This window comes from Oncorhynchus kisutch, linkage group LG17, assembly GCF_002021735.2.
Source record: "Oncorhynchus kisutch isolate 150728-3 linkage group LG17, Okis_V2, whole genome shotgun sequence".
NCBI lineage: Eukaryota > Metazoa > Chordata > Actinopteri > Salmoniformes > Salmonidae > Oncorhynchus > Oncorhynchus kisutch.
Window position 1 is genome coordinate 52,458,709 of NC_034190.2, and position 24,926 is coordinate 52,483,634.

General features: G+C 42.8%; 1 protein-coding gene across 5 annotated transcripts in view; it reads right to left on the reverse strand.

Annotated features, from left to right (window-relative positions):
* Window positions 1-24,926, reverse strand: part of LOC109907885 (voltage-gated potassium channel subunit beta-2) — a 126,320-nt gene that overhangs the window by 32,314 nt on the left and 69,080 nt on the right. Inside the window, exon 1 of one of the 5 annotated variants that reach the window (XM_020506154.2) lies at window positions 10,249-11,047. The exons of 3 other annotated variants lie outside the window; for them this stretch is intronic. In XM_020506154.2, coding sequence (XP_020361743.1) covers window positions 10,249-10,463 — 215 coding nt within the window. In that variant the 5' untranslated portion in view covers window positions 10,464-11,047. Of the gene's footprint in view, window positions 1-10,248; window positions 11,048-24,926 lie in introns of those variants that run through there. One more of the 5 variants, XM_020506155.2, reaches the window with a different exon arrangement.

Sequence of the window (24,926 nt, forward strand, 5' to 3'; positions counted from 1 at the left end):
TTCTCTCAACCAGCTTCCTGAGGTAGTCACCTGGAATGCATTTCAATTAACAGGTGTGCCATGTTAAAAGTTCATTTGTGGAATTTCTAATGCGTTTGAGCCAATCAGTTGTGTTGTGACAAGGTAGGTGTGGTATACTATATTTGGTAAAAGACCAAGTCAATATTATGGCAAGAACAGCTCAAATAAGCAAAGAGAAACAACAGTCCATTATTACTTTAAGACATGAAGGTTAGTCAATGTGGAAAATGTCAAGAACTTTCAAAGTTTCTTCAAATGAACTCGCAAAAACCATCAGACGCCATGATGAAACTGGCTCTCATGAGGACTGCCACAGGAAAAGGAAGGAGGAGTTACCTCTCCTTCAGAGGATAAGTTCATTAGAGTTACCAGCCTCATAAATTGCAGCCCGAATACATGTTTCACAGAGTTCCAGTAACAGACACATCTCAACATCAACTGTTCAGAGGAGACTGTGTGAAACACCAGCAATGGACATTAGACCAGTGGAAATCTGTCCTTTGGTCTGTGAGTCCAAAATTACGATTTTTGGTTCCAACCGCCGTATCTTTGTATCTTTGTGAGACGCACAGCGGTGAACGTATTATCTCCGCATGTGTGGTTCCCACCGTGATGCATGGACGAGGAGGTGTGATGGTGTGGGGCTGCTTTGCTGGTGACACTGTCTGTGATTTATTTAGAATTCAAGGCACACTTAACCAGCATGGCCACCCCAGCATTCTTTAGCGATACTCCTTCCCATCTGGTTTGCGCTTAGTGGGACTATCATTTGTTTTTCAACAGGACAATGACCCAACACACCTCCAGACTATGTAAGTGATGGAGTGCTGCATCAGATGACCTGGCCTCCACAATCACCCGACCTCAACCCAATTGAGATGGTTTGGGATGAGTTGGACTGTAGAGTGAAGGAAAAGCAGCCAACAAGTGCTCAGCATATGTGGGAACTCCTTCAAGACTGTTGGAAAAGCATTCCAGGTGAAGCTGGTTGAGAGAATGCCAAGAGTGTGCAAAGCTGTCATCAAGGCAAAGGGTGGCGACTTTGAAGAATCTAAAATGTATTTTGATTTGTTTAACACATTTTTGGTTAATACATGATTTCATATGTATTATTTTATAGTTTTGATGTCTTCTCTATTATTTTACAATGTAGAAAATAGTAAAAATAAAGAAAAACCCTTGAATGAGTGGGTGTGTTAACTTTTGACTGGTACTGTAAGTCAATTAAGAACAAATTCTTATTTACAATGACGACCTGAAGCAAAGGAACTAGGCTCCCAATGGTACAGTGAGTACCAACGGAATTCCACCCCCAAATATCAAAGCCTTCCTCCAATCTCAGACCCCCCCCCCCCGCCCCCAATATTTTCCATTTCCTCATTCCTTTTAGCTTGGCTACGTCCTTATATGGGAAGTTTGATAGAGTTCACATCCACCTACAAGTACTGAATATGGACAGAAAGAATGAATGAGCTCCAATGACAAAAAGTTACACAGCATGACCTTTAAACGTCCATTACATAACATTTCCACATTCTTACATATGTGTAGTGGTAAAGGGATGACATAACATGAAAAAAACGAAACATCTGAAGCTACGGTATACATTTGCTTGTTTACTGGGGAGTGGCAGGTTGGGCCACCTCCAGTGTATACAAACAAACAGTAGTTCTTTCTCTCTCTCTCACCCCATACTTATCTCTTACTGCCGGCAGTGTAACCAAGCTGTTGCCTTGACCCCGGTATCAGTTAAAAGAGGGCTGGATAGTGCAGAGCATTTAGCTTTTATCACAAGAGGTTGGTGGCACCTTAATTGTGAAGGACGGGAGCGGAATAAGTAGAATGGTATCAAATACATCAAACACATGGTTTGATGCCATTACATCTGCTCCATTCCAGCTATTATTATGATCCGTCCTCCCGTAAGCAGCCTCCACTGGTGTTTACGTAATCACCTCTTAAAGCAAGAATCCTTACTTGAAGCAATAACAAAGCGAATCTGTCACGCCCTGATATGTTTCACCTTTCCTTGTGCTTGTCTCCACACCCTCCAAGCGTTGCCCATCTTCCCCAATTGTCTCCTGTGTATTTATACCTGTGTTCTCTGTTTGTGTGTTGCCAGTTCGTCAGCTTCTGCCTTTTCCAGTTTCTCTTTTCTCACCCTCCTTTTGACCCTTGCCTGTCCTGACCCCGAGCCCGCCTGCCTGACCACTCTGCCTGTCCCTGACCCCGAGCTCGCCTGCCGTCCTGTACCTTTGCTCCACCCCTGTATTCCTAAACTCTGCCTGTCCCTGAGCCTGCCTGCCATCCTGTACCTTTGCTCCTACTCTGGATTACCGACCCCTGCTGGCCTTGACCTGTCATTTGCCTGCACCTGTTTTTACAATAAACATTGTTACTTCATACAGTCTGTACTTGGGTCTTACCTTGATCCCTGATAGGATCACCCTGCCTCGGTTTCTGTAAAAATGGACGGGAGGGATGGGCCTGGAGAAATGTAACCACTGTCAAAAACAGAGCTATGGATGCAGGGACGTACCATATATGATGTGAAATTATAGTTTTAACCATGTTTTGATGCTATACAGTGTTATATACATTATATTCATATACATTATTTACAACCATTAGAGTAAAACAAGCTTATATTTTGGGTTCTGATGGGATACAGCAGCTGAACAAAGCTCAAGAGGTATTTATTGATTGTATTCTTCAAGAATCAATGGGTAAATTATTAATTTATAAGTCCACAAATGGATGTAGCAACTAAGGATTCTAGCTTTAAAGCAGCACTTTCAATCTCTTTTTCTGCCCACAGTGATCAAATAATGGAGAATAAAAGTATCCTCCTCAATGGTGGACAGTCTAAATGAAACTGATTTCTTCAGTCTGTCTCACTCTCTTTTCTTGCTCTTATCTCTTCACTTTCCCTCTCATCCTCACCTGCTCACCATCACTATCTCTGGCTGTCAACCTCTCCAAAGCTCTGTCGCTCCCCTCACTCTACCTCTCCCATCATTCTCTTTAACACACGTTTAACACTCTCGCCCTCTTTACCTCTCTCTGAACTGCTGTCCACTCCTCGACGATGTCACCAAACTGGTGTTGAGCAGCGGGCAGAGAGATGGATAATACACATGAAATTAAATCAAAAGGCACATCATGAAATCAAAGGCACATGACTTTAGTGTCTGTGTGGGGCCCAACGTAGCTCTGTAGAAAGTACTTAATGGATCTGAGGAAGCCCTTACACAAGGTTATGGGGACGTTGTGTGTGTGTGTGCAGGGATTTTTCTGCATAGAAAATGCTTGGCCTCTATTTTAACAAACCTAACGCAATGGTAAATCTTAGTGCTGGTGGTAGCGCAATAGATCCTGAGGTGTGTCCGAAATGTTCACCGCGGGAAGTAGGAGCACAATAGCTGGCGGTGTTACGAAAGGGCTGGGTTTTGGTCAATAAATAAATTCTAGGTGTGACGAGGGCTTGGCCACTCACTGGCCAATCAAAGCATTTCATGGCTTAATACGGCATGCCATTGGCTCAAGTTCTGTGGGTTATTGACAGCCTTTGTGTTGTCATCAACTCCAATTCGGCTGGGGGCACGTAATATTCTCGCCATACTCCATTGTGGATTGATTTGATACTATAGTTTATTAAATAGCATAGGCTACAGTAACGATTCATAGCAACAGTAAAAAAGTGTTTGTAAAAGAGTGTTTGCTCAATAGGTTTGGAGTGATGGCAGTCAACATTGTTGGGTAACACTTTATAATAACTCATTTATAATGGATAGGTAAAATAGTTGTTGTTGAATTGTTGAATTTTAGCCCTTTTTCTCCCCAATTTCGTGGTATCCAATTGTTTTAGTAGCTACTATCTTGTCTCATCGCTAAAACTCCCGTACGGGCTCGGGAGAGACGAAAGTTGAAAGTCATGCATCCTCCGATACACAACCCAACCAAGCCGCACTGCTTCTTAACACAGCGCCATCCAACCCGGAAGCCAGCCGCACCAATGTGTTGGAGGAAACACCGTGCACCTGGCAACCTTGGTTAGCGTGCACTGCGCCCGGCCCGCCACAGGAGTCGCTGGTGCGCGATGAGACAAGGATATCCCTACTGACCAAGCCCTCCCTAACCCGGACGATGCTAGGCCAATTGTGCGTCGCCCCACGGACAACCGGTTACGAAAGAAAAATTGAAAGAAAAATTGTTTATTCATAATTTATTAATCATTAAACATTTGTAAATGTTAGTAATGTAATTATTCACACATTTAGAAACAACTTTTAAAGTGTTTAATATTGAGTCATAAGAAATTAGGTCCTTATAATCCATTTACTAATCATTAGTTAAGTGTTTTTGCGTGGCCTTCTGCAAAGTGATGGTTATTTATCCTTTATAAATACTTCTCCTCCACCCTGCAACTCTTTCCCAGGTCCTTGGTGAACAAGGTTTGACTACCCTAACATGGAATTGTTTAAGACGGCCATACCATGGATCATTTGGGTATTTGATTTTGAATTTTAGGACCCCTTTAGGTATATATATAATAATTATTTATTTTTTTACTTTTTGGGGGGGATATGATATCGAATGTGGCAGTTTACTACTATAGCCTATCAAAACGCCTTGAATGACACATTCTTGAATTGCAAAAAAGACAGTCAAAAAATTAATCATAAGGAATAAGGTTTTGAAGTGTCTGTTCTATATCTAAATGATATAAGAAAGCTCAGGAAAAAAATTGGGGGGGACATACAGTGTCTTTGGAAATTATTCAGACTTGTTGACGTTTTCCACATTTTGTTAAGTTACAGCCTTATTCTAAAATGTATTAAATTGTTTTCCCCTATTCAATCTACACACAATACCTCATAATGTCAAAGCAAAAACAGGTTTTAGATTAAATAACATTTTAGTAAATAACATTTACATAAGTATTCAGACCCTTTAATCAGTACTTTGTTGAAGCACCTTTGGCAGAAATGATCTTCCTGGGAATGACACTACACGCTTGACAGACCTGTATTTGGGGAGTTTCTCCCATTCTTCTCTGCAGATCCTCTCAAGCTCTTTCAGGTTGGATGGGGAGCGTTGCTGCACAGCTATTTTCAGGTCTCTCCAGAGTGGATCGATAGGGTTCAAGTCCGGGCTCTGGCTGGGCCACTCAAGAACATTCAGAGACTTATCCCAAAGCCACATCAGCTTTGTCTTGGCTGTGTGCTTAGGGTCGTTGTCCTGTTGGAAGGTGAACCTTCACCCAAGTCTGAGGTCCTGAGTGCTCTGGAGCAGGTTTTCATCAAGGAATCTCTCTGTACTTTGCTCCGTTCACCTTTAACTCGGTCCTGGCTAGTCTCCCAGTCCCTGCCATTGGAAAACACCCCCACAGCATGATGCTGCCACTACTATGCTTCACCGTAGGGATGGTGCCAGGTTTCCTCCATGCGTGACGCTTGGCATTCAGGCAAAAGAGTTCAAAATTGGTTTCATCAGACCAGAGAATCTTGTTTCTCATGGTCGTAGATTCTTTAGGTGCCTTTTGGCAAGCTCCAAGTGGGCTGTCATGTGCTTTTTACTGAGGAGTGGCTCAGTCTGGCCACTACCATAAAGGAGTGCTGCAGAGATGGTTGTCCTTCCGGAAGGTTCTCCCATCTCCACAGAGGAACTCTAGAGCTATTTTAGATTGACCATCAGGTTCTTGGTCACCTCCCTGACCTAGGCCCTTCTCCCCCGATTGCTCAGTTTGGCTGGACGGCCAGCTCTAGGAAGAGTCTTGTTGGATCCAAACTTCTTCCATTTAATAATGATGGAGGTCACTTGGAGACCTTAAATGCTGCAGAAAATGTTTTGGTACCCTTCTAAAATCTAAAATCCCGCTTTGTCATTATGGGTTATTGTGTGTAGATTGGTGAGTCATTAGTTTTATTTAATCCATTTTAGAATAAGGCCGTAATGTAACAAAATGTGGAAAAAGTCAAGGGGTCTGAATACTTTCCAAATGCACTGTATGTTATGGTAAAATAAAATAAAGCAGTCCTATTTTCTCACTTTGAAATCATGGGTAAATGCAGACCAAAAGAGTCAATGACGATCCTCGCCATTCTTGAAAAACATGCTGAAAACAAGAAAAAAGACTGGTTGACCTCACGATCCAGACGAATCCAGTCAATAACTAAAAGGTGAAATTCCAGACGAATCCAGTCAATAACTAAAGGGTGAAATCCTTACGCCTTACGAAGTAGCATTCACAACAACACATGCACACACACACAGACGCATGCATGAACATCCACACATGCACACAAGCAAACACAGACACACACACTGTATGTGTGGTACTACTTTGCATAATTAACATGGTTTAGTTATTTTATCTGAATTGACAGTGAGGACTAACAGTAGAACTTGGCTGGCCGGCTCTTCAATTAACCTTTCATCTATTTATAGTGGTAGATGACCAATAGGAACATAATGAACATAACGATCATCATCATCATCATCCTCATAAACGTAATCACAGCTCATTAAATTTGTGTGTGTTTGTGTTTGTTACAAAACATCCCCCCTGTACTCCCTGACCTAAGTAGGTAAAGATGGCATCTGTGAATAATTAATATTTTAATATTTCATCAAAGTTATGGTTAAGTATGTAGCTACAGTATCAAGCATCAAGCCGTTCAAGTGATTCAATTAGGACTTTCTAGACTGTCAGATACAATTATAAAAACGTCTACCCATTTCACAGAAAAATTCAAGCCACAATACATATGGAAAACATACTGTACTATAACAATTGTCTATGAGAGGGGAATAGTATTAATACAAAACAATAATGTTTAGCATCTGTCGTTCTGCCCCTGAACAGGCAGTTAACCCACTGTTCCTAGGCCGTCATTGAAAATAAGAATTTGTTCTTAACTGACTTGCCTAGTTAAATAAAAGGTAAAAAAAAAAAAAAGAAATCTCCTGTTGACAGGGATTGAATGTAACTCAATGGCTGTGGCACCTTGAAGTTACAGTTGAAGTCGGAAGTTTACATACACCTTAGCCAAATACATTTAAACTCTGTTTTTCACAGTTCCTGACAATTAATCCTAGTAAAAAATCCCTGTTTTAGGCCAGTTAGGATCACCACTTTATTTTAAGAATGTGAAATGTCAGAATAATAGTAGAGAGAAGGATTTATATCAGCTTTTATTTCTTTCATCACATTCCCAGTGGGTCAGAAGTTTACATATACTCAATTATTATTTAGTAGCATTGCCTTTAAATTGTTTAACTTGGGTTAAACGTTTCGGGTAGCCTTCCACAAGCTTCGCACAATAGGTTGGGTGAATTTTGGCCCATTCCTCCTGACAGAGCTGGTGTAACTAAGTCAGGTTTGTAGGCCTCTTTGCTCGTACACACTTTTTCAGTTCTGTCCACAAATTTTCTATGGGATTGAGGTCAGGGATTTGTGATGGCCACTTCAATACCTTGACTCTGTTGTCCTTAAGCCATTTTGCCACAACTTTGGAAGTATGCTTGGGGTCATTGTCCATTTGGAAGATGCATTTGCGACCAAGCTTAAACTTCCTGACTGAAGTCTTGAGATGTTGCTTCAATATAGCCACATACTTTTCCTTCCTTACTATGCCATCTATTTTGTGAAGTGCACCAGTCCCTCCTGCAGTAAAGCACCCCCACAACATGATGCTGCCACCCCTGTGCTTCACGGCTGGGATGGTGTTCTTCGGCTTACAAGACTCCACCTTTTTCCTCCAAACCTAGCGATGGTAATTTCTCCAAAAAGTACTATCTTTGTCCCCATGTGTAGTTGCAAACTGTAGTCGGGCTTTTTTATGGTGGTTTTGGAGCAGTGGCTTCTTCCTTGCTGAGTGGCCTTTCAGGTTATGTCGATATAGGACTCGTTTTACTGTGGATATAGATACTTTTGTACCTGTTTCCTCCAGAATCTTCACAAGGACCTTTGCTGTTGTTCTGGGATTGATTTTCACTTTTTGCACCAAAGTACGTTCATCTCTAAGGGCACAGAACACGTCTCCTTCCTGAGTGGTATGATGGCTGCATGGTGTTTAAACATGCGTACTATTGTTTGTACAGATGAATGCGGTACCTTCAGGCGTTTGGAAATTGCTCCCAAGGATGAACCAGACTTGTAGAGGTCTACAATTTTTTTCTGAGGTCTTGGCTGATTCCTTTTGATTTTCCCATGATGTCAAGCAAAGAAGCACTGAGTTTGAAGGTAGGCCTTGAAATACATCCACCCGAAAACCTCCAATTGACTCAAATTATGTCAATTAGCCTATCAGTAGCTTCTAAAGCCATGATATAATTTTCTGGAATTTTCCAAGCTGTTTAAAGGCACAGTCAACTTAGTGTACGTAAACTGCTGACCCACTGGAATTGTGATACAGTGAATTATAAGTGAAATAATCAGTCTGTAAACAATTGTTGGGAAAATTACTTGTGTCATGCACAAAGTAGGGGTCCTAATCGGCTTTCCACAACTATAGTTTGTTCACAAGAAATTTGTGGAGTGGTTGAAAAACAAGTTTTCATGACTCCAACCTAAGTGTATGTAAACTTCCGACTTCAACTGTATGTATTAGAAATGTCAGTGCAACATTAAAGTCATTTCAGGACACTTCAAATTTGTAATGTCAGCAATCAGTAATACTGCTTGTACTGAAAGCTTCATCAAAGGTACAGTAACATACACAGTACATGTATATACTGTCTACAGTCAGAATACATGAAACACATTCCAGAGATTCCAACCTACATCATAGACTATGTATCCATAGACTATGTATCTGAGATGGACAACTGTGGCTGAATTAGGGCTGAGGGGTGGTGTGTGTGCGCGTGTGTGAGTGCGTGTGTGTTAAGGTTAGGTTAAGGGGTAGGATTAGGGTTAGGAGGTAGGGATTTTATTTTAAAGTATGTGAAACATTTTTACTCCCCAAAAAGTCATGAAATTTCACAAAAATGTGTGTGTGTGTGTGTGTGTGTGTGTGTGTGTGTGTGTGTGTGTGTGTGTGTGTGTGTGTGTGTGTGTGTGTGTGGTGAGGAGGAAGATATTTTGCTAGGGGTTTTGTGTGACTCAATAGAGGAAAAAAGACAAAACACACAACTGTCACTAAAAGTTAAAGGGCGCTTTATCATCAAAGCTACCTCCATCTCCACCCGAGCTTAATGACAAAATGCTCGATCTCTCAGTTTTTACCTTAAAAGTCAAATGTAAGAATTTTAAGCTCTATTTCCACTTCAAAGTCTAATTCATTAAGACTGATAGCGCTAAGACCGTTCTGCTCGTCTCATTCGTAGCAGTATAGTAGTGACGGGGAGTCGTTTGAGCTGTCAGCTTCCTTTCATTGCTGATTACAAGCTTCAGCATCGGGAGGAACTGCTGTAATGTCACTAAAACTTTTCTTACAAGTACAGTTCTATTGAATCCATCACATAGTATGCATGATTTGAAACATTTATCCCAAAGGTGTATAATAATTTTATGTCAGGAAAGGTCTTAAAGTAATGATACTAGCTATAGACTAGTTGTAAAGTGTATCATCCCGCTTGAATTCAGCTAAAAACGTATTCACTCTCCACTTAGTTGATTGGCATTAAGTTGATTATCCGTCTTATTCATTTCACAGTCAACACTATAATGAGGTCAGAGAATAATGAGAAAGGTAATAGACAGAACTATGAGCATCATTCCATAGCCCCATTACAATCAGTCATCCTTGAAATCCGTTCTCTCTCTTTCCTGCACAGTCATATACACATGTGCACCAGCAAATCAGAGAGCAAGGTAATGTCTCAAACTATTATACACACTTGAACAGAGAGACAAGGTCTCTTCTACTCATGCCTGCCATTCTTGCAAGGTTGCAGGTATAGGGTCTCGTCATTACAATTTGCACAGACAGTATCTTACACTCTTGCTAAGGTACAGGGTCAGGGTGTCATATCTATACATCCCACTCTTGACAGAACACAGAGAACTATTTCACCCACAGATGGTACAGTATTGGGGTCTGGGGCCATATGTATCAAGCACCTCAGAGAAGGTGTGCTGATCTAGGATCAGGTGCACCCTGCGTTGTGATCTAAAAGGCTAAACTGATCCTGTCAGCACTCGTTCTCCAAGACACTTCATGCATATGGCTCCCCAGCTCTTGTCCAGGTGCATGCATGGGGTCTTTCCTGGACTCCTACCTATACTTCATGCCAGTGCGCATGCTTTGGTCGCTGGACGAGGGAATGTTGATGGACAGCTGTCCCAGGCTGCGGGCCACCATGGCCACAGCGCGGAACTTGTTCTTGGTGCCCAGACTGGGGCTGTTGGAGTTCCGTTGGTTCAGACGCTCCTCCGTGGTGCGTGTCACGCCACCGCCACGGTGGTTGTCCGAGCACACTAACGACACCTGCATGGTGGTGACCCAATGATGATGGCCCCGTAGGGCAGCTTAGACTCGACTCGGACAGAAAATAAGCACTCAAACGAGCTTGAGGAGCCCACTGAAGGAGACGACAAAGTTAACAGAGAGGAAGACCTTCCCGAGTCGGCTTGTCAACCAGCAGTTAGCATCCTGTCTCAAGTCTTTGCCTCCCTCCCCCAGAAGCACAGGATGAAAGAGAACAAACTGCTAGCAGTTGAACTACAAGTTCGATACTGCGTGGCAAACTGTCCGGCAGTGCAGAAAAGAGAGGTGGTCTGCTGCAGCTCAGTGTCCAGTATGTCCACAGTATCCACTGTGGCTTTCAGAGGCAGAACAGTGACAAAAACAGACTGTTCAGATTCCGGCTGTCCGATCTCAAGAGCAAACTACTAGTGGTAGTAGTTTAGGAGATAAAGGGGATTCAGACAGAGAGTAGACTGCAGCAGCTCAGTGTCCAGTGTAGTCCAACTCAGCGCAGTGATGTGTCCCCCCGTCTGGAAGGAGCGCACGCCACAGAGAGAGAGCGAGAGAGCGAGAGAGCGAACGAGGGATCGCCTCAACTATTCCGTTCTAGATCAGCTAATGCTCCTCATCTCACAAACGAACACTGATCAGTAAAACACACGCTTGCACCCTTCCTTCAAGCAGATTTCAGAGAGTTCATAACATACTCATTTCTATATTAAATTGGTTCTCTTGCTTATTTTTCCCCCCTACCTCTTTCCACATTCATTCATTCCATACTAATTCGTTTATTTTATCAGGTAAAAAAAAAAGACATTCACATTTTGAACAAGACTATTGTTTTAGATTATTGTTCAGCCACTTCAGTACAGACAGACACTGTCAATGTCAAACCCTGTGTCCTCTCCTCTGCTGACTACAGTGGAAGGGGGTGAAAGGTGAGGACAGGTTGAAAGTCTAACATATCCAGACTCTGTTAGCATGGGAACAATGCTTGTTATACAACCTGACCTGCCTCAAATTAGGAGCAGGTCAAGAGCAATGGACATGAGCAGTTTACAACACTGTCAACTGAATTACCAATTTTTTTCCATTGACCCCAAGTCAATGAAAGTAATTTTCCCTCAAAAATTGACCTGGCGTAAGGATACATGTGGCACTTAACATCATTGACATTGGGATTCATGAATAATGCATCTCGGCCTCCTAGTTTTTTGCTTTTTGTGTTTTGAGTCTGAGTATTTACTGAAGTACACAAAAAAAAGAATTCTCTCACACACCGGTCACCATTCATTTTCGCATGAGCACAGACCCTCATACTGCTTTTCTATTTTGCGTTAGAGAAAATAGACATATATACGAAAGCGAGATGTCAGCGAATGTCAGCGAAATCAGTCGACCCCTGATGTGTGTCGAATGAGTGCGAGGTGCAGTATAATCCATCATTCCCAATACCTATAGGCTACATTTTCTTGAACCTGTTCCACATTTCAGCATGCTCTAGTTTGGTTGACTCGATAGGGGACATGCACTGCTTTACTGTAGCTTACAACGAAGGGCAAAATACCCCGTTGAAAAGCCACTGCCCATCAAAAGAGAGAATAAAGGGGGAGTGAACGGTCAGGACTAAAATTAGGGCCATGCATGTTGAAACAAAATGTGAACCATCTGGTTGGCTTTTACTCCCTCTGAGCTCCATCCAGAGTTAGAAAGGCCCAGTCTTTCCTCCCATCACTCCCCTATAGTCACTGGAACTGTATTCATAAAGTGTCCCAGGAGTAGCAGCGCTGATCTAGGATCAGGTCCCCTGTGTCCATGTCATCTTAATCATTATGATCTAAAAGTTCAGGTCCCCTAATCTAAAAGGCTACTCAGAAATGCTTTATGAATGCAGGTAATCTATGAATCAGGTCCCCTAATCTAAAAGCTCAAACTGATCCTAGATCAGCAAATCTACTCTGGAACACTTTGTGAATATGGGTCCAGGTCACCTAATTTAAAAGGCCCGAACTGATCCTAGATCAGCACTCCTACTCTGAGACGCTTTATAAATATGGGCCCTGGAGTACTGCATCTGGCTCCTTAGGGGCTCATTAGGGGATGACTTAACTATGATGTGTGTGTGTGTGTGTGTGCATCTACTAAGACCAGTGACATCTCCTTTCTTCCCCTCTCCTCTCCTCCTTTCTTGTCTCCTCCAATCTCCACCTCTTTTAAACGTTAAAATTAGCTCATCCTAAAGCATCCCTCCCTGGATCAAAGTTTTCATTGGATGGCACCTGTATAGTTAGTACACACCACTTAGAAGAGAACAGACCTCCGCAGGAGAGCTGTGTGTGTTTGGTTTAACTGTCCTCACAATAGGACAATTCTGAGAAGTGGGGACATGATAGGTATGCGTTACACCCAGCAGTGACTTGCAACTGACGTCTCTGCAGGCAGAGGGGCAGCTGTTCCTGGATCAGCCTCTAGCTAACTGCTTCCTAACAGGGTTCCTAGGCAAGCTACCCCCCTCCACACACACACACACACACACCACACTATTTAGGCGGTCACATCTGCCTCTGTGTGAGCACAGTCAATGTCAGCCAGCCAGACAGACAGAGCAGTTAAACTCTAACTGATGGTGCCAGTTGAAGATGGAACAAGTTAGATTCGGGTTTCCACTTGGTTCTGAGTGACGGGCCAATCAAAGGGATGCCACATGCTAACTGGACAATTTCACAAAGACAGTGGATTGTAATTAGATGTGTCCTGGAATAGTGCCGTATCTGTCATGGCAGCCAGATTGACCTGTCATGAGCTGATTGACTGGATGGGAAAGGTTGTGTGAGCAAGCACTATTGTATTTATTTAATCTTTATTAGCTGCTGCAAGCACTAGCACACATATGAGTGTGAACACATGTATGCACCCACACACAAAACAGTCTCTCTCTCGCTCTCTTTCTCACTCTCTCTCTCTATCACTCTCTCTCTCTCACACACACACACACACACACACACACACACACACACACACACACACACACACAAAGGCATGTCCCCCATGTTTCTGACACACAACCCAGTCACATAGACAGAGCTGTGTGAGTGTGCTGAGGGGAGCTCATCTCCTCTGGCCTCAGTTTGCAAGACTGACTGGCTGCCCTCTTTGTAACTGCACACGCATGTGTGTGCAAATCCGCATGCACGTGTGTTAACCACACTCGACAGTGTGCGTTTATCTTCACCCAACGGACAGAACTGCTCACCCACACTTAAAAACACGATGCACGATGCAGGTTAATCAGCTACTGCGTATTCCGTCTGACGAATACTGTCAATAGACCAGATACAGTATTTATTTATGTAGTATTTACGCAGCCACAGCATCACATTCACATCCTAGCCATTCAACCAAGACCTCCAATCGTTAGATCCCACTCTGCCCCTCAATGTCATACTCTGCCCCTCAATGATTCTTGACTACTTGTTTGCAGGCCTTTCAAAGTGCTAATCCCAGATTGGTCTCTGCTTTCTGCCTCTCAGTACTTCAAACACGGCTGGAAGATTTAATCTGTCAAGGCCTCACTCGTCGGTTCAGAGACTTAGCATCCCCAGTTTGGTAAGCTGGTGAAATCATTTTAAATCCCTCAATAACGTTCAATGGGTCCTCGTGGCCAATCTCTCCCTCGCTGCTTTTCTCTGACACCCATTTTACAGACACATAGTTTGAAACTGGTTTTGAAGATACTTATCATGCACGTGGAGGTGGTGGACAAGGTGTCAGAGAAAACTGCCATTGACACATACATGCACACACACACGGTCATCACGCCGTTTCTAAAACAAATAATAATGCTAACATATTTACGCCTTTTCACACTGCATTATTTTAGCCCAGAGTTATCCTTAAAGGGATAGTTTGGAAAATGGTAAATTATGCCCTTTATCTACTTCCCCAGAGTCAGATGAATTTGTTTTATACCATTTTTATATATCTGTGTCCGGTATGTCAGAGGTAGTTTCACGAGCCAACGCTAACTAGCATTAGTGCAATGATTAGCAGACTACAGAAGCAAATTGCATGCGAGCTGTTACCATAGACTTCAAGTCATTGTGATATATGTTCCAATATACTTCCAGTCATTGCGCTAATGCTAGTAAGCAATTGCGCTAATGCCAGTCCCTTCAAACTGAACGCAGATACATAAAAATGATATCCATGAGTTCATTGGACTCTGGGGAAGTAGATAAAGGGCCTCATTGCCAAAATCACAAACTATCTCTTTAAGACATTTTAGGTAGGTAGCTTTAGCTAGCCCCTAGGAACATGTTCCTAGGCTAGCACTAGTCAGGTGTACCTGCGCCAAAAAATGTCATCCTATAGCCTGTTCTCCATTTTCATTTTAAATAGTGAACCAACATGTTTTCAGCACTTTTATTTCCATAACTGATCAAAACAAATGTTTTCATGCTCTCTTTTGTCTCACTGTAGAACACATAGTGAGCAATATGTTTGGAACATCAAATCACCATAAGATCACAGTATCGAACCACAAGACATATAGAATCGTGAGAATTGCAATACATATCTTACCCAGCCATACATTAGAATGTGCAAGTGTGACGTTGTTTAGTCCTGGACTAAAATCTCTCTTAACCTAGGGCCAAGTGCGGTTAGAACACGACTAGAACTCTCGATCATCTCAGTCATCCCTTCTTCCTTTTGATGTAAAGCTTTAAAATACCAATTTCGCTGTAGCATTCAACGCAACCAGGTGGTGAGGGTAGGCAACAACATCTCAACACTGGGGCCCCACAAGGGTGCGTTCTGAGCCCTCTCCTGTACTCCCTGTTCACCCACGACTGCGTGGCCACACACGCCTCCAACTCAATCATCAAGTTTGCGGACGACAAAACAGTGGTAGGCTTGATTACCAACAACGACGAGACGGCCTACAGGGAGGAGGTGAGGGCCCTCGGAGTGTGGTGTCAGGAAAATAACCTCACACTCAACGTCAACAAAACTAAGGAGATGATTGTGGACTTCAGGAAACAGCAGAGGGAACACCCCCCTATCCACATCGATGGAACAGTAGTGGAGAGGGTAGTAAGTTTTAAGTTCCTCGGCGTACACATCACAGACAAACTGAATTGGTCCACCCACACAGACAGCATCGTGAAGAAGGCGCAGCAGCGCCTCTTCAACCTCAGGAGGCTGAAGAAATTCGGCTTGTCACCAAAAGCACTCACAAACTTCTACAGATGCACTCAATACCATCTACTGTATCTTGCCTATGCCGCTCTGTACCATCACTCATTCATATATCTTTATGTACATATTCTTTATCCCCTTACACTTGTGTCTATAAGGTAGTAGTTTTGGAATTGTTAGCTAGATTACTTGTTGGTTATTACTGCATTGTCGGAACTAGAAGCACAAGCATTTCGCTACACTCGCACTAACATCTGCTAACCATGTGTATGTGACAAATACAATTTGATTTGATTTGATTTGAATTAGCCATTTGTGAGTTGAATGCAGGCTCCCAGCTAATGCTAGCAGTCATTGCGGCAGTAAATCTGATGAATTAATAATGAGCACCTTGACAGCAGAGCACTGGGAGCACCACTGGGGAGCCTGCAAAGATGGAGAGGAGAGTTAAACAGTCTTCTCTCTCGCCTCCTTCTGCAGACTGTCTGCTAAATATCTCAAATGTAAAATGTGCATGTGTGTATTTAAATCAAAGGGCCACAGTCAGACAAACAATATTCGAGATGAGCTGTCCATATCTTATAAGACATAGCAAGACACTGCAGTATGCCTAACCAGTTGGAATGTTTGAGAAATTGGTCTGAAAACATTCCTGACGAAGGGGCATGTCCCTGGTCAGATACTGTATCCAATCCTCTTTTATATTATTTTATATCAGTTTTTATATCACAGCCTACATTTCCCATCCATCCTGTGCAGAGCCTAAAGTAGCTCTGTGCAGATGTTGGTCTCCTACAGTGCAAGGCAAGAGAGAATAGAGTAGATGTCACGGGTCAAAATTTTGATTGATGACCCTATGTGAACTCTATGTGAACCCTATGTAGTGATGACGTGTGCATGTCTTCTGGTCAGGCAAGCCTGGTTAGGTGGGGGCTATGGGGTGAGTAAGGGTCCATTTGACAGGCCGTTAATGATTGATGACCCAAGCCTGATAGACAAGCCTGGTTAGGTGGGGGCTATGGGGTGAGTAAGGGTCCCTTTGACAGGCCGTTAATGATTGATGACCCAAGCCTGATTTATGACCCTATGTAATGATTTATGACCCTATGTCATGTAGAAGGGTGCATGCCCTGGGTTGAGTAAGTGACCATGTGTCAGGTCAACCTGTTACTGTTTCTCACGGTTTGGGTTGGTTAAGGCCCCTTATAAAGCCGCTGAACAATACCTGTTTAAGAGTGCACAAGATCTTAAGAATAACCATGGAATTTGGGATCGGTACCAAAGCAGTGATGACTGTAACAACTGAAACAGGCCTTCGGGTTGCCCATAGAGCAAGGGCAAAGTATCAACCAGCAATATATGATGCGCCAAAAAAACGTTTTTTAAATGTGTATAGAACCCAAATACCGCCAGCAAATGCTCTGACAGATCAAGTGTTGATGTCTAATGGCCAGCAGTGGGGGTATCGGTTTGATTACCTGGCCTGTAGAGTGACCCTCTATACGGTAGATGAAGGAGAAGAATATACAGACCAGACTGTAGGCTTGGAATATGGTGTTGAAGACTGGTCGGTTTTTCGCAAGGTTGTGTGTCCTGAACTGAGCCTTATCACCAAGGGGTATAGTGTGTTCACGGGCCACGAGACCCGTTGGGAAGGTACCCCGGACTCCTCAGGACAAATATTTCACAGGGTGAAAATACAAAGAAAGAATGGCCGACCGTGCGGCAGCGTGGAGTTCTATATCGGCACCGAGGCAATCCGAAACCACAAACTTAGGGGTGGTGGCCTGACTGGGGATACCCGACTGCGTCTGCTTATTCCTTTTAACAGTTGGGATGTACTGGAATTGAAAATGTTGCAACCGTTGGATGCTCTCTTTGTACAGAGCCAACAGCGTCAGAGCCTTGTTCATTTAAAGAAGTGCATAATATATACGAATCGTAAAGATTACGATGCAAAAGAGCCTCAAGAAGATACAGCGTCAGAAGAAAACTAAGTAAGCGGATGCTTTAACCCCGCCCCCCCAGATACCCAAGGGCCTTGTTCTACAATAAAAAGAAAAAAAGCAGACAGTTCTTCATTTCAGCATACACCATGGATCTCCAGACCATCTACGAGGAAGCCACTACGTCATGGGGGCCCGACACTAAAGACTCTATGCCACGAAGCCCTACACTCTACGCACCCCTGGCAAGACCCGTGACACCCCCGACATTTACCCAGCCTGAGGATGTGTTTGATGGGGTGGCCAGTACTGTTTTTGTGGATACAATCAAGGCCTCTGTAGCTACACTTTTAAACGTGGTGATTGGCGAATATATACGAGAAAAATGCATCGGCTGTGAGATCAATCATCCCAGCCAGCGTCGTCATCCTTGCCTCTACGACCCTCCTAGATACTACTTTTTCAATCATTTTGAGGAGCTGGTGAAAAGACTGTGGTCCTGCCGTTTTATACCAGCGCTGGTCATCGCCCTGGAGTCTATGGGTATTGCGCCGTCTATCCCTAGAGTTTACGGGGTAACCGAAGCCTTCCTACATGAACTGAAGGAGGCCCTCTTCATCCATGAGAAACTCAAAGAAATCCGACACACCCTGGTGGACGACAACAAATACAGGGAAGCTGTGATGGCTGATGTGATGCTTTTCTGGCTCAATAAATCCCAAGAGACCGAGTGACATTTTGTTTATTTAGAGCTATGGGTAACTATGTGTCTACGATGTTTGAGCGAATAAATACATTTTTTCTTTTGAGAGACCTTACAAATGTTATGCATCAGATTATTGAAAATAAAGTGAACAATGTAAAGTTCTACACAACCCCCAATACAGGGGTTATTGTAGAGCGTGTGTTAAAAATGGAGCAAATCATGAAACATGTCCGACATACGGGCGAGAGTTTACAATGGTCACATATGGTGTCAAGGCTTGTTGAGGATTCTGAAGAACTAGAAATAACTTTGGCTAAGATTTTACATTATTTGTTTGAACCACCCTTTAATGTGAATGTGTATCATATTTGTTGTTTATATACTTATATATCAGACGTGTGTGTTTTAAAAATTCAGCGAAACAAACCTGTAAATCTAAACAATATATACAGGGTGTTGCATGCTGTGATTGTTGAGAAAACGGGGACTTGTATCTTGCAACAAATCCTGAATTGTCTGTATACGTAATAATTGTTGCATTCTTAAAATAAAAATTCACAAACTGAAATGTTGTCGTTATATGAAAGTGGCTCATTACAGTTATTGTACCTCAGAGAGGCAAGAAGGATGGCTGAGCAGCTGTTGAAAAACATATATTATAATCCCTCTAACCCCGGGTCTTATGGGGGTAAAGAGCGTTTACAGAGAGCTATAGTCGAAGAAACAGGGAGTCTGTTAAGCGATGCTAAAGTGAATGAATGGTTATCAGAGCAAGATGCCTACACTCTACATAAACCTGTAAGAAAACATTTTCCAAGAAATAGAGTTTTTTCTACGCATCCATTATCCCAATTTCAGGCGGATCTATGTGACATGCAGTCCCTTGCCGATAAAAATGATGGAAATCGCTACATGCTAACGGTTATAGATATTTTCTCTAAATTAGCCTATGTAAGGGTGTTAAAAAATAAGAGCGGGGCAGAGGTGACCAGGGCCTTTGAATCGATCTTGAAGGCAGGAGGCGCCCCCAAGAAAGTGCAGACGGATGGCGGAAAAGAATTTTTTAATCAAACATTTCAGAAGCTAATGAATAAGTATAATATAGTACATTTTGCTACAGGCTCTGATTTGAAAGCTTCGGTTGTGGAACGCTTTAATAGGACTTTGAAAGAGCGGATGTGGCGCTATTTTACAGCTCACAACACCAACCGATATACAGACATAGTTCAGGATTTAGTAAACGGTTACAACCACAGCTACCATAAGACTATACGTATGAAGCCCTCGGAGGTCTCTTCGGAAAACTCTTTTCAAGTCTTTAAAAATATGTATGGTTTGTTCCCACTTCGCCGTAAGAAAAAAATGACTTTTAAATTCCTAGTGGGTGACTTGGTGCGTATATCAAAGTTGAGGGGTGTTTTCGACAAAAAATACGAACAAGGCTTTAGCTCGGAGTTGTTTACCGTTACCGAATGTCTGCCACGCATTCCGCCGGTCTACAAATTAAAAGATTATGACGGGGATCTTATAGAGGGATCTTTTTATGAGAAGGAATTACAGAAGGTCCAGTTGGGTAAAGACAAAGTCTTTCACGTGGAGGAGATTCTAGATCAGAAGAGAGAAAAGGGTAAAAAATGGTTGCTGGTCCGCTGGAAAAACTGGCCTCAAAAGTTCAACAGTTGGGTATTGGAGCAGGATGTGGTGGAGGCAACGGGGGTTAATTTAAACCCCTAGTCATGATAACTAGCGCATCATTCGCGTGTACACAGTTGGGCATCATGGAACACAGCGGCTTCTACCTGACTCTCCCCAGTAATGCGTCGGCACAGATATATCGTAATAATCAGAGTTCGAAGTATACAACCAATTTTCCAAAGCCTATAGAGTTATCAGAGGCTTGGGAAGTAGGTCTCAGCGAGATTACATACCCCCATAGTTGGTATAATATCAAAGCTAAGGACCGTGATTTTTATTGCAAAAGGTTCTCGGAACCTGCGAAACTTATTAAGCTTAAAAAAGGTTTCTATAGAACCGTCGACAGGATCGTCTCAGAGTTGAATGAACACCTAACCCTGAACAAGATGGAAATATTCCTATTCTACAATCCAATCCATAAAAGGATACAAATCTCAGGGCCTGCTAACGGAGGTATAAAGACCAGCGGTAATTTATCCTACATGTTGGGGATGGGTCCCAATAAATGGACGTATGTGAACGATAAATTATTCCCATTCCCTGCGGATATACATGCAGGCTTTTACAACATATTTGTCTATACCGACATCATAACCTATCAAAGGGTCGGAGACAGCTGTGTGCCCGTCCTGCGAACAGTTCATATAGACGGCAAGGATGGGGACATCGTCACTGTCAATTATGACAAGCCGCACTACGTACATGTCAGCAAGAACTATATTGAAAACATTCTGGTTGAGCTTAAAACGGATCAGAACGAAAACATTGAATTTACTTATGGTAAAACGATTGTAAAACTCCACTTTAGACCCACCAAAACCTCTCTACATATATAATAGCTGTATTATATTTATAAACATAATACAAATAAAAGGGTTATGGAGCACCATCAGCTCGACCCTAACCGTTATGTTTCATACTATGTGGATCAAGTGGGTAATGGACTACCAGGATATCATGGAGCGCCGACAATGTATGGTTCGGGGATAGGAGGTATATTCCGTAACCTCTTCAGGATGGTTTTACCGTTTATGAAGAGAGGCTTCAGCATAGCCAAACCACATTTAAAATCAGCGGCTAAAAATATAGTAAGTGAGGTTGTAGCCAATGCTATGACCCGAAGGGCGTCACCAGAGGTGGAGCATCAAGAAGGCTCGGGGCTTATGATATTGTCTCGAAGGCCAAAAAAGAGACCTCCTGGTTTAAGGCGTAGACCTGCACCTAAAAAGCGGCGGTTAACTGTTAAAAGAACCTCAGTAAGTCAAAGACGGGGTAAAGTGAGGAGGTCTGTACCAAAACAGGCTAAAAGAATACTAGGAAGTATTTTCTAAAAGAATAAGTGACATGGCTCTTTTACATCGAATGTCCTCTGAAGCTATAAAGACAGAACTTGATCTTTTCACGGCACCGTTAACGCAGCATTCAATAGATAGATCCAGTTATGTGGAGATAGCCCCTCTCTCTGCTATTACCGATAACGGGCCTATCGAATTTTTCATACCAGGCCATGGTGACAACTATCTGGACCTCAACAACACCTTGGTGCATTTACGTCTAAAAGTGACCAAAAGAGATGGGTCTAATATTGCAGACGATGCCAAAGTGAGTCTCATTAATTACCCCTTGGCCACCATTTTCTCCCAAGTTGATGTGACTTTGGGTGAACGCCTAATCAGTCAAAGCAGCGCTACATACCCTTATAGAGCCATCATGGAGTGTTTACTAAACTACTCCGAAGACACTCTCAAAACCCAATTTAGCGCCGGGCTGTTTAGCAAGGATACTGCAGGAGCCTCTATGGAATCGACAGACCCTTCCACCGGTGCAAACAAAGGACTAGCGGCACGAGCTCGCTACTGCGCCGAATCTCGAGAGTTTCATTTGCTAGGCCCTATACACTCTGACATTTTCTTTCAAGAACGGTTACTCTTAAATTCGGTTGATTTAAGATTAAAATTAACCAGGGCCAAGGATGATTTTTGCCTGATGTCTCCCCAAGACGGGGATTTTAGTTTGAAAGTGTTGGGGGCAACCCTTTTTATTAAAAAAGTATCTGTATCTCCGGCCGTGCGCCTGGGTCACTCACATGCTTTGATGAAAGGAAATGCCCTTTACCCTCTCCAAAGAATTACCATGAAAACCTTTAGCATACCTGTGGGCAGTAGAATCTGCAGTCAAGAAAACCTATTTCTAGGCCCTTTACCTAGATATGTGGTTATAGGTCTGGTTGATCACGCCTCTAATACGGGCAGTTTAGATAAAAACCCCTTTAATTTTCAGCACTTCAATGCAGAGTATGTAGCGCTCTGTCAGGACGGACGTCAGGTTCCGGCGAAGGCTTTCCAACCACAATTTAATAACAACATATCTGTGCGAGAATTTTACAATCTATTCCTGGCTACAGGGCGACATCTAAAAGATCTCTCTTTACCTATTGACAGAAATGATTTTGCAGAGGGTTACACATTGTATGCTTTCAATTTATCACCTGATGATGACACCTCAGGAAATCTGTCTGTGGTGTCCCAAGGTAACCTCAGGCTGGAAATGCGTTTCCGTACACCTTTAGCCTGTACAGTTAGCATGATTGTTTACGCATGCTCTGATTCAATCTTGGAAGTGAATGCCCGAAGACAGGTCTTAGTGGATTATTATTAAGGACCTTTGAACAAAGACATGAATACCCAAGAGTTGGACGGGCTCATGAGCCGCTTGATTGGAAAACAATTTTGTGGAGTGTTGGCTTGTGATGAATTACCTATGGAGATATGGTCTGAGAGGCCTGCAATGTTTATTGTCAATACCCATCCTAAACACATGCCTGGTGAACATTGGCTAGCTATGACATTAGAACAGGAAGGTGGACGAAAAATCTCAACTTTTTTTGATTCCTATGGCTTTCCCCCCGGTTTTTCACATTTCCCTAAATCTATTAAAGATTTTTTGACCCTAAACGGTACAAAGATCTACTACAACATCAAACAAGTGCAAGATAACCTTTCCACTACATGCGGTCACCACTGTGTATTTTACCTGTGCCAAAGAGCCCGGGGAGTTTCTTTTGAAGATGTTATGTCTCTTTATAAGGATGATTTAAGAAGTAATGATAACCTTGTATCTTGTTTTGTTAGAAAATATCAAAAGTGTTCAAATGTGTGTCCTTTAAGAACGCGTAATCAAGGCGTATGCTCACGTCATATGTTTCAAGAATGCCACAAATGTTAACTTGCTTATTTTTCAAATAAAACATTTATTGAATTTAATCATAGTCATTCAAAAGTCATTTTCAAAAGTCTAACCACGCCGAGAGATCGGGTTTAGGAAAAGGTCCTGAGACGTTCATGGGAGTAAATGAGTTAGCATCATCGCTTTCATATGGGGCCGGTGTCGTTGGGGCATCTTTAGGGGTGCTGTATCTCGTTGAAGGCTTTTGTTTTAAAGCTTGAATCTGTTGACGAAGCTTATGGTTGGGTACACCGGAGAGGGGGATGTTGAGGATTGCCAGGGCCTTAAGAAACTGACGCCAGCCGGGAGGCCTTCGGTCATCAGCAACCTTGTGGGCAGCCGTGGTACTTTTAAGCAAGTCCTGCATATGGGACCCCCTAACCACAGAGCCCTGAAGGATAAACTCTCCAGAGTCGTTCCAAGCAGCTATCCCCTTTGAGTCTTTTATCTTGTTCATAATGTATTTAACATTCTTCCTGTTACGTAAAGGCACATGTGTCAGTAGGTCATGCATAACTTTATCTTCAAATGGCATTTGAGCTTCACCCGACATATTATCTCCACTAGGTAAGATCGACGGTACAGGCCTTACAGGGGCATGGCTATCGTTAGGTTCGACATCTGTTAAAGGGTCCGGTAGGGAAAGGGTTAAATGGTTAGTCTCTCTCTCCCCTTGCTTTACCCGAGTCAAATACCTTTGCATTAGGTTTGTGTATTTTTGAATCTTATCATAGGGGTTCAATCCTTTTCGGTTCAAAACATCCTTCATGGCCGTATCCAAATCATTTTCCGCTGTTTGTCTGATATCTTCAGGACCCTGCATTTGTTTTTTAAGTCTATCCAACTCTTGTTGAGGCACCAAGTACATTTTAGTGGCCATCACACCCACGTGTTCAACCACCACGTCTGGCCGCAATAAGGCTGGTGATGAAGGGCACGGCTATACTGAGTAAAGGTAGAAGAAAACCCCCAGACTGTTGTATACTATGTCTTTTCTTTTGAAGACTGGCCCTTTTATTGGCAAAGAGTTTGATCGCTGTCTTTTGTCTCCTTAATTTTTTCAATTGGTTCAGGGTGAGTGGAATGCGTCCTTTGAGAAGATTCAAAGCAATCTCACATAGGGCTAATATGAGATCTGAAGAACAGCGACCCAAGATGGCCTTCCGTTCTTTAGCTGTAGAACCTACTAGCCTTCTCAAGAGGGGGAGGTTTCTTTTTAAACGCAGAGACATAGCGTTTACTTTTTAGGAAGGTATGCAGCAGGCCTCTCCCCAGGAAACAGCCCTGTACGTAGCCTAAGGTGTTCTGGAGTATTTGCTTTTAAATCCACGATTAAATAAGAAAATGGCTCTTTGGTAGCGTCCTCATAGCTCTCCATAAAGTATGATTTCCGTCCAGGGTACATCTGCTGAGCTAGAGTGCTAATTTGCAGTTTGTCTCTAGGATTTTTAAACAATACCATGTAGTTGGCATTCAAGCTAATGGTCCGACTATTTTTACCTTGGTGAAACACATTCTGGACCAAGTAAAGCACGGACAGGTTTCTATGATGAGTATATTGGGTAAAAGCTCGTGCAATTTCAGGGTGTTCGCTACCAGCAAATAGCATATCGTCCAAAACCAGCAGATTATTTACATGTGGGGGGAGAAGTTCATCATCAGACAGAGAATCGGGTATTCCTTCAACAAACTTGATTTTTATTGTCTTCAATAATTCAT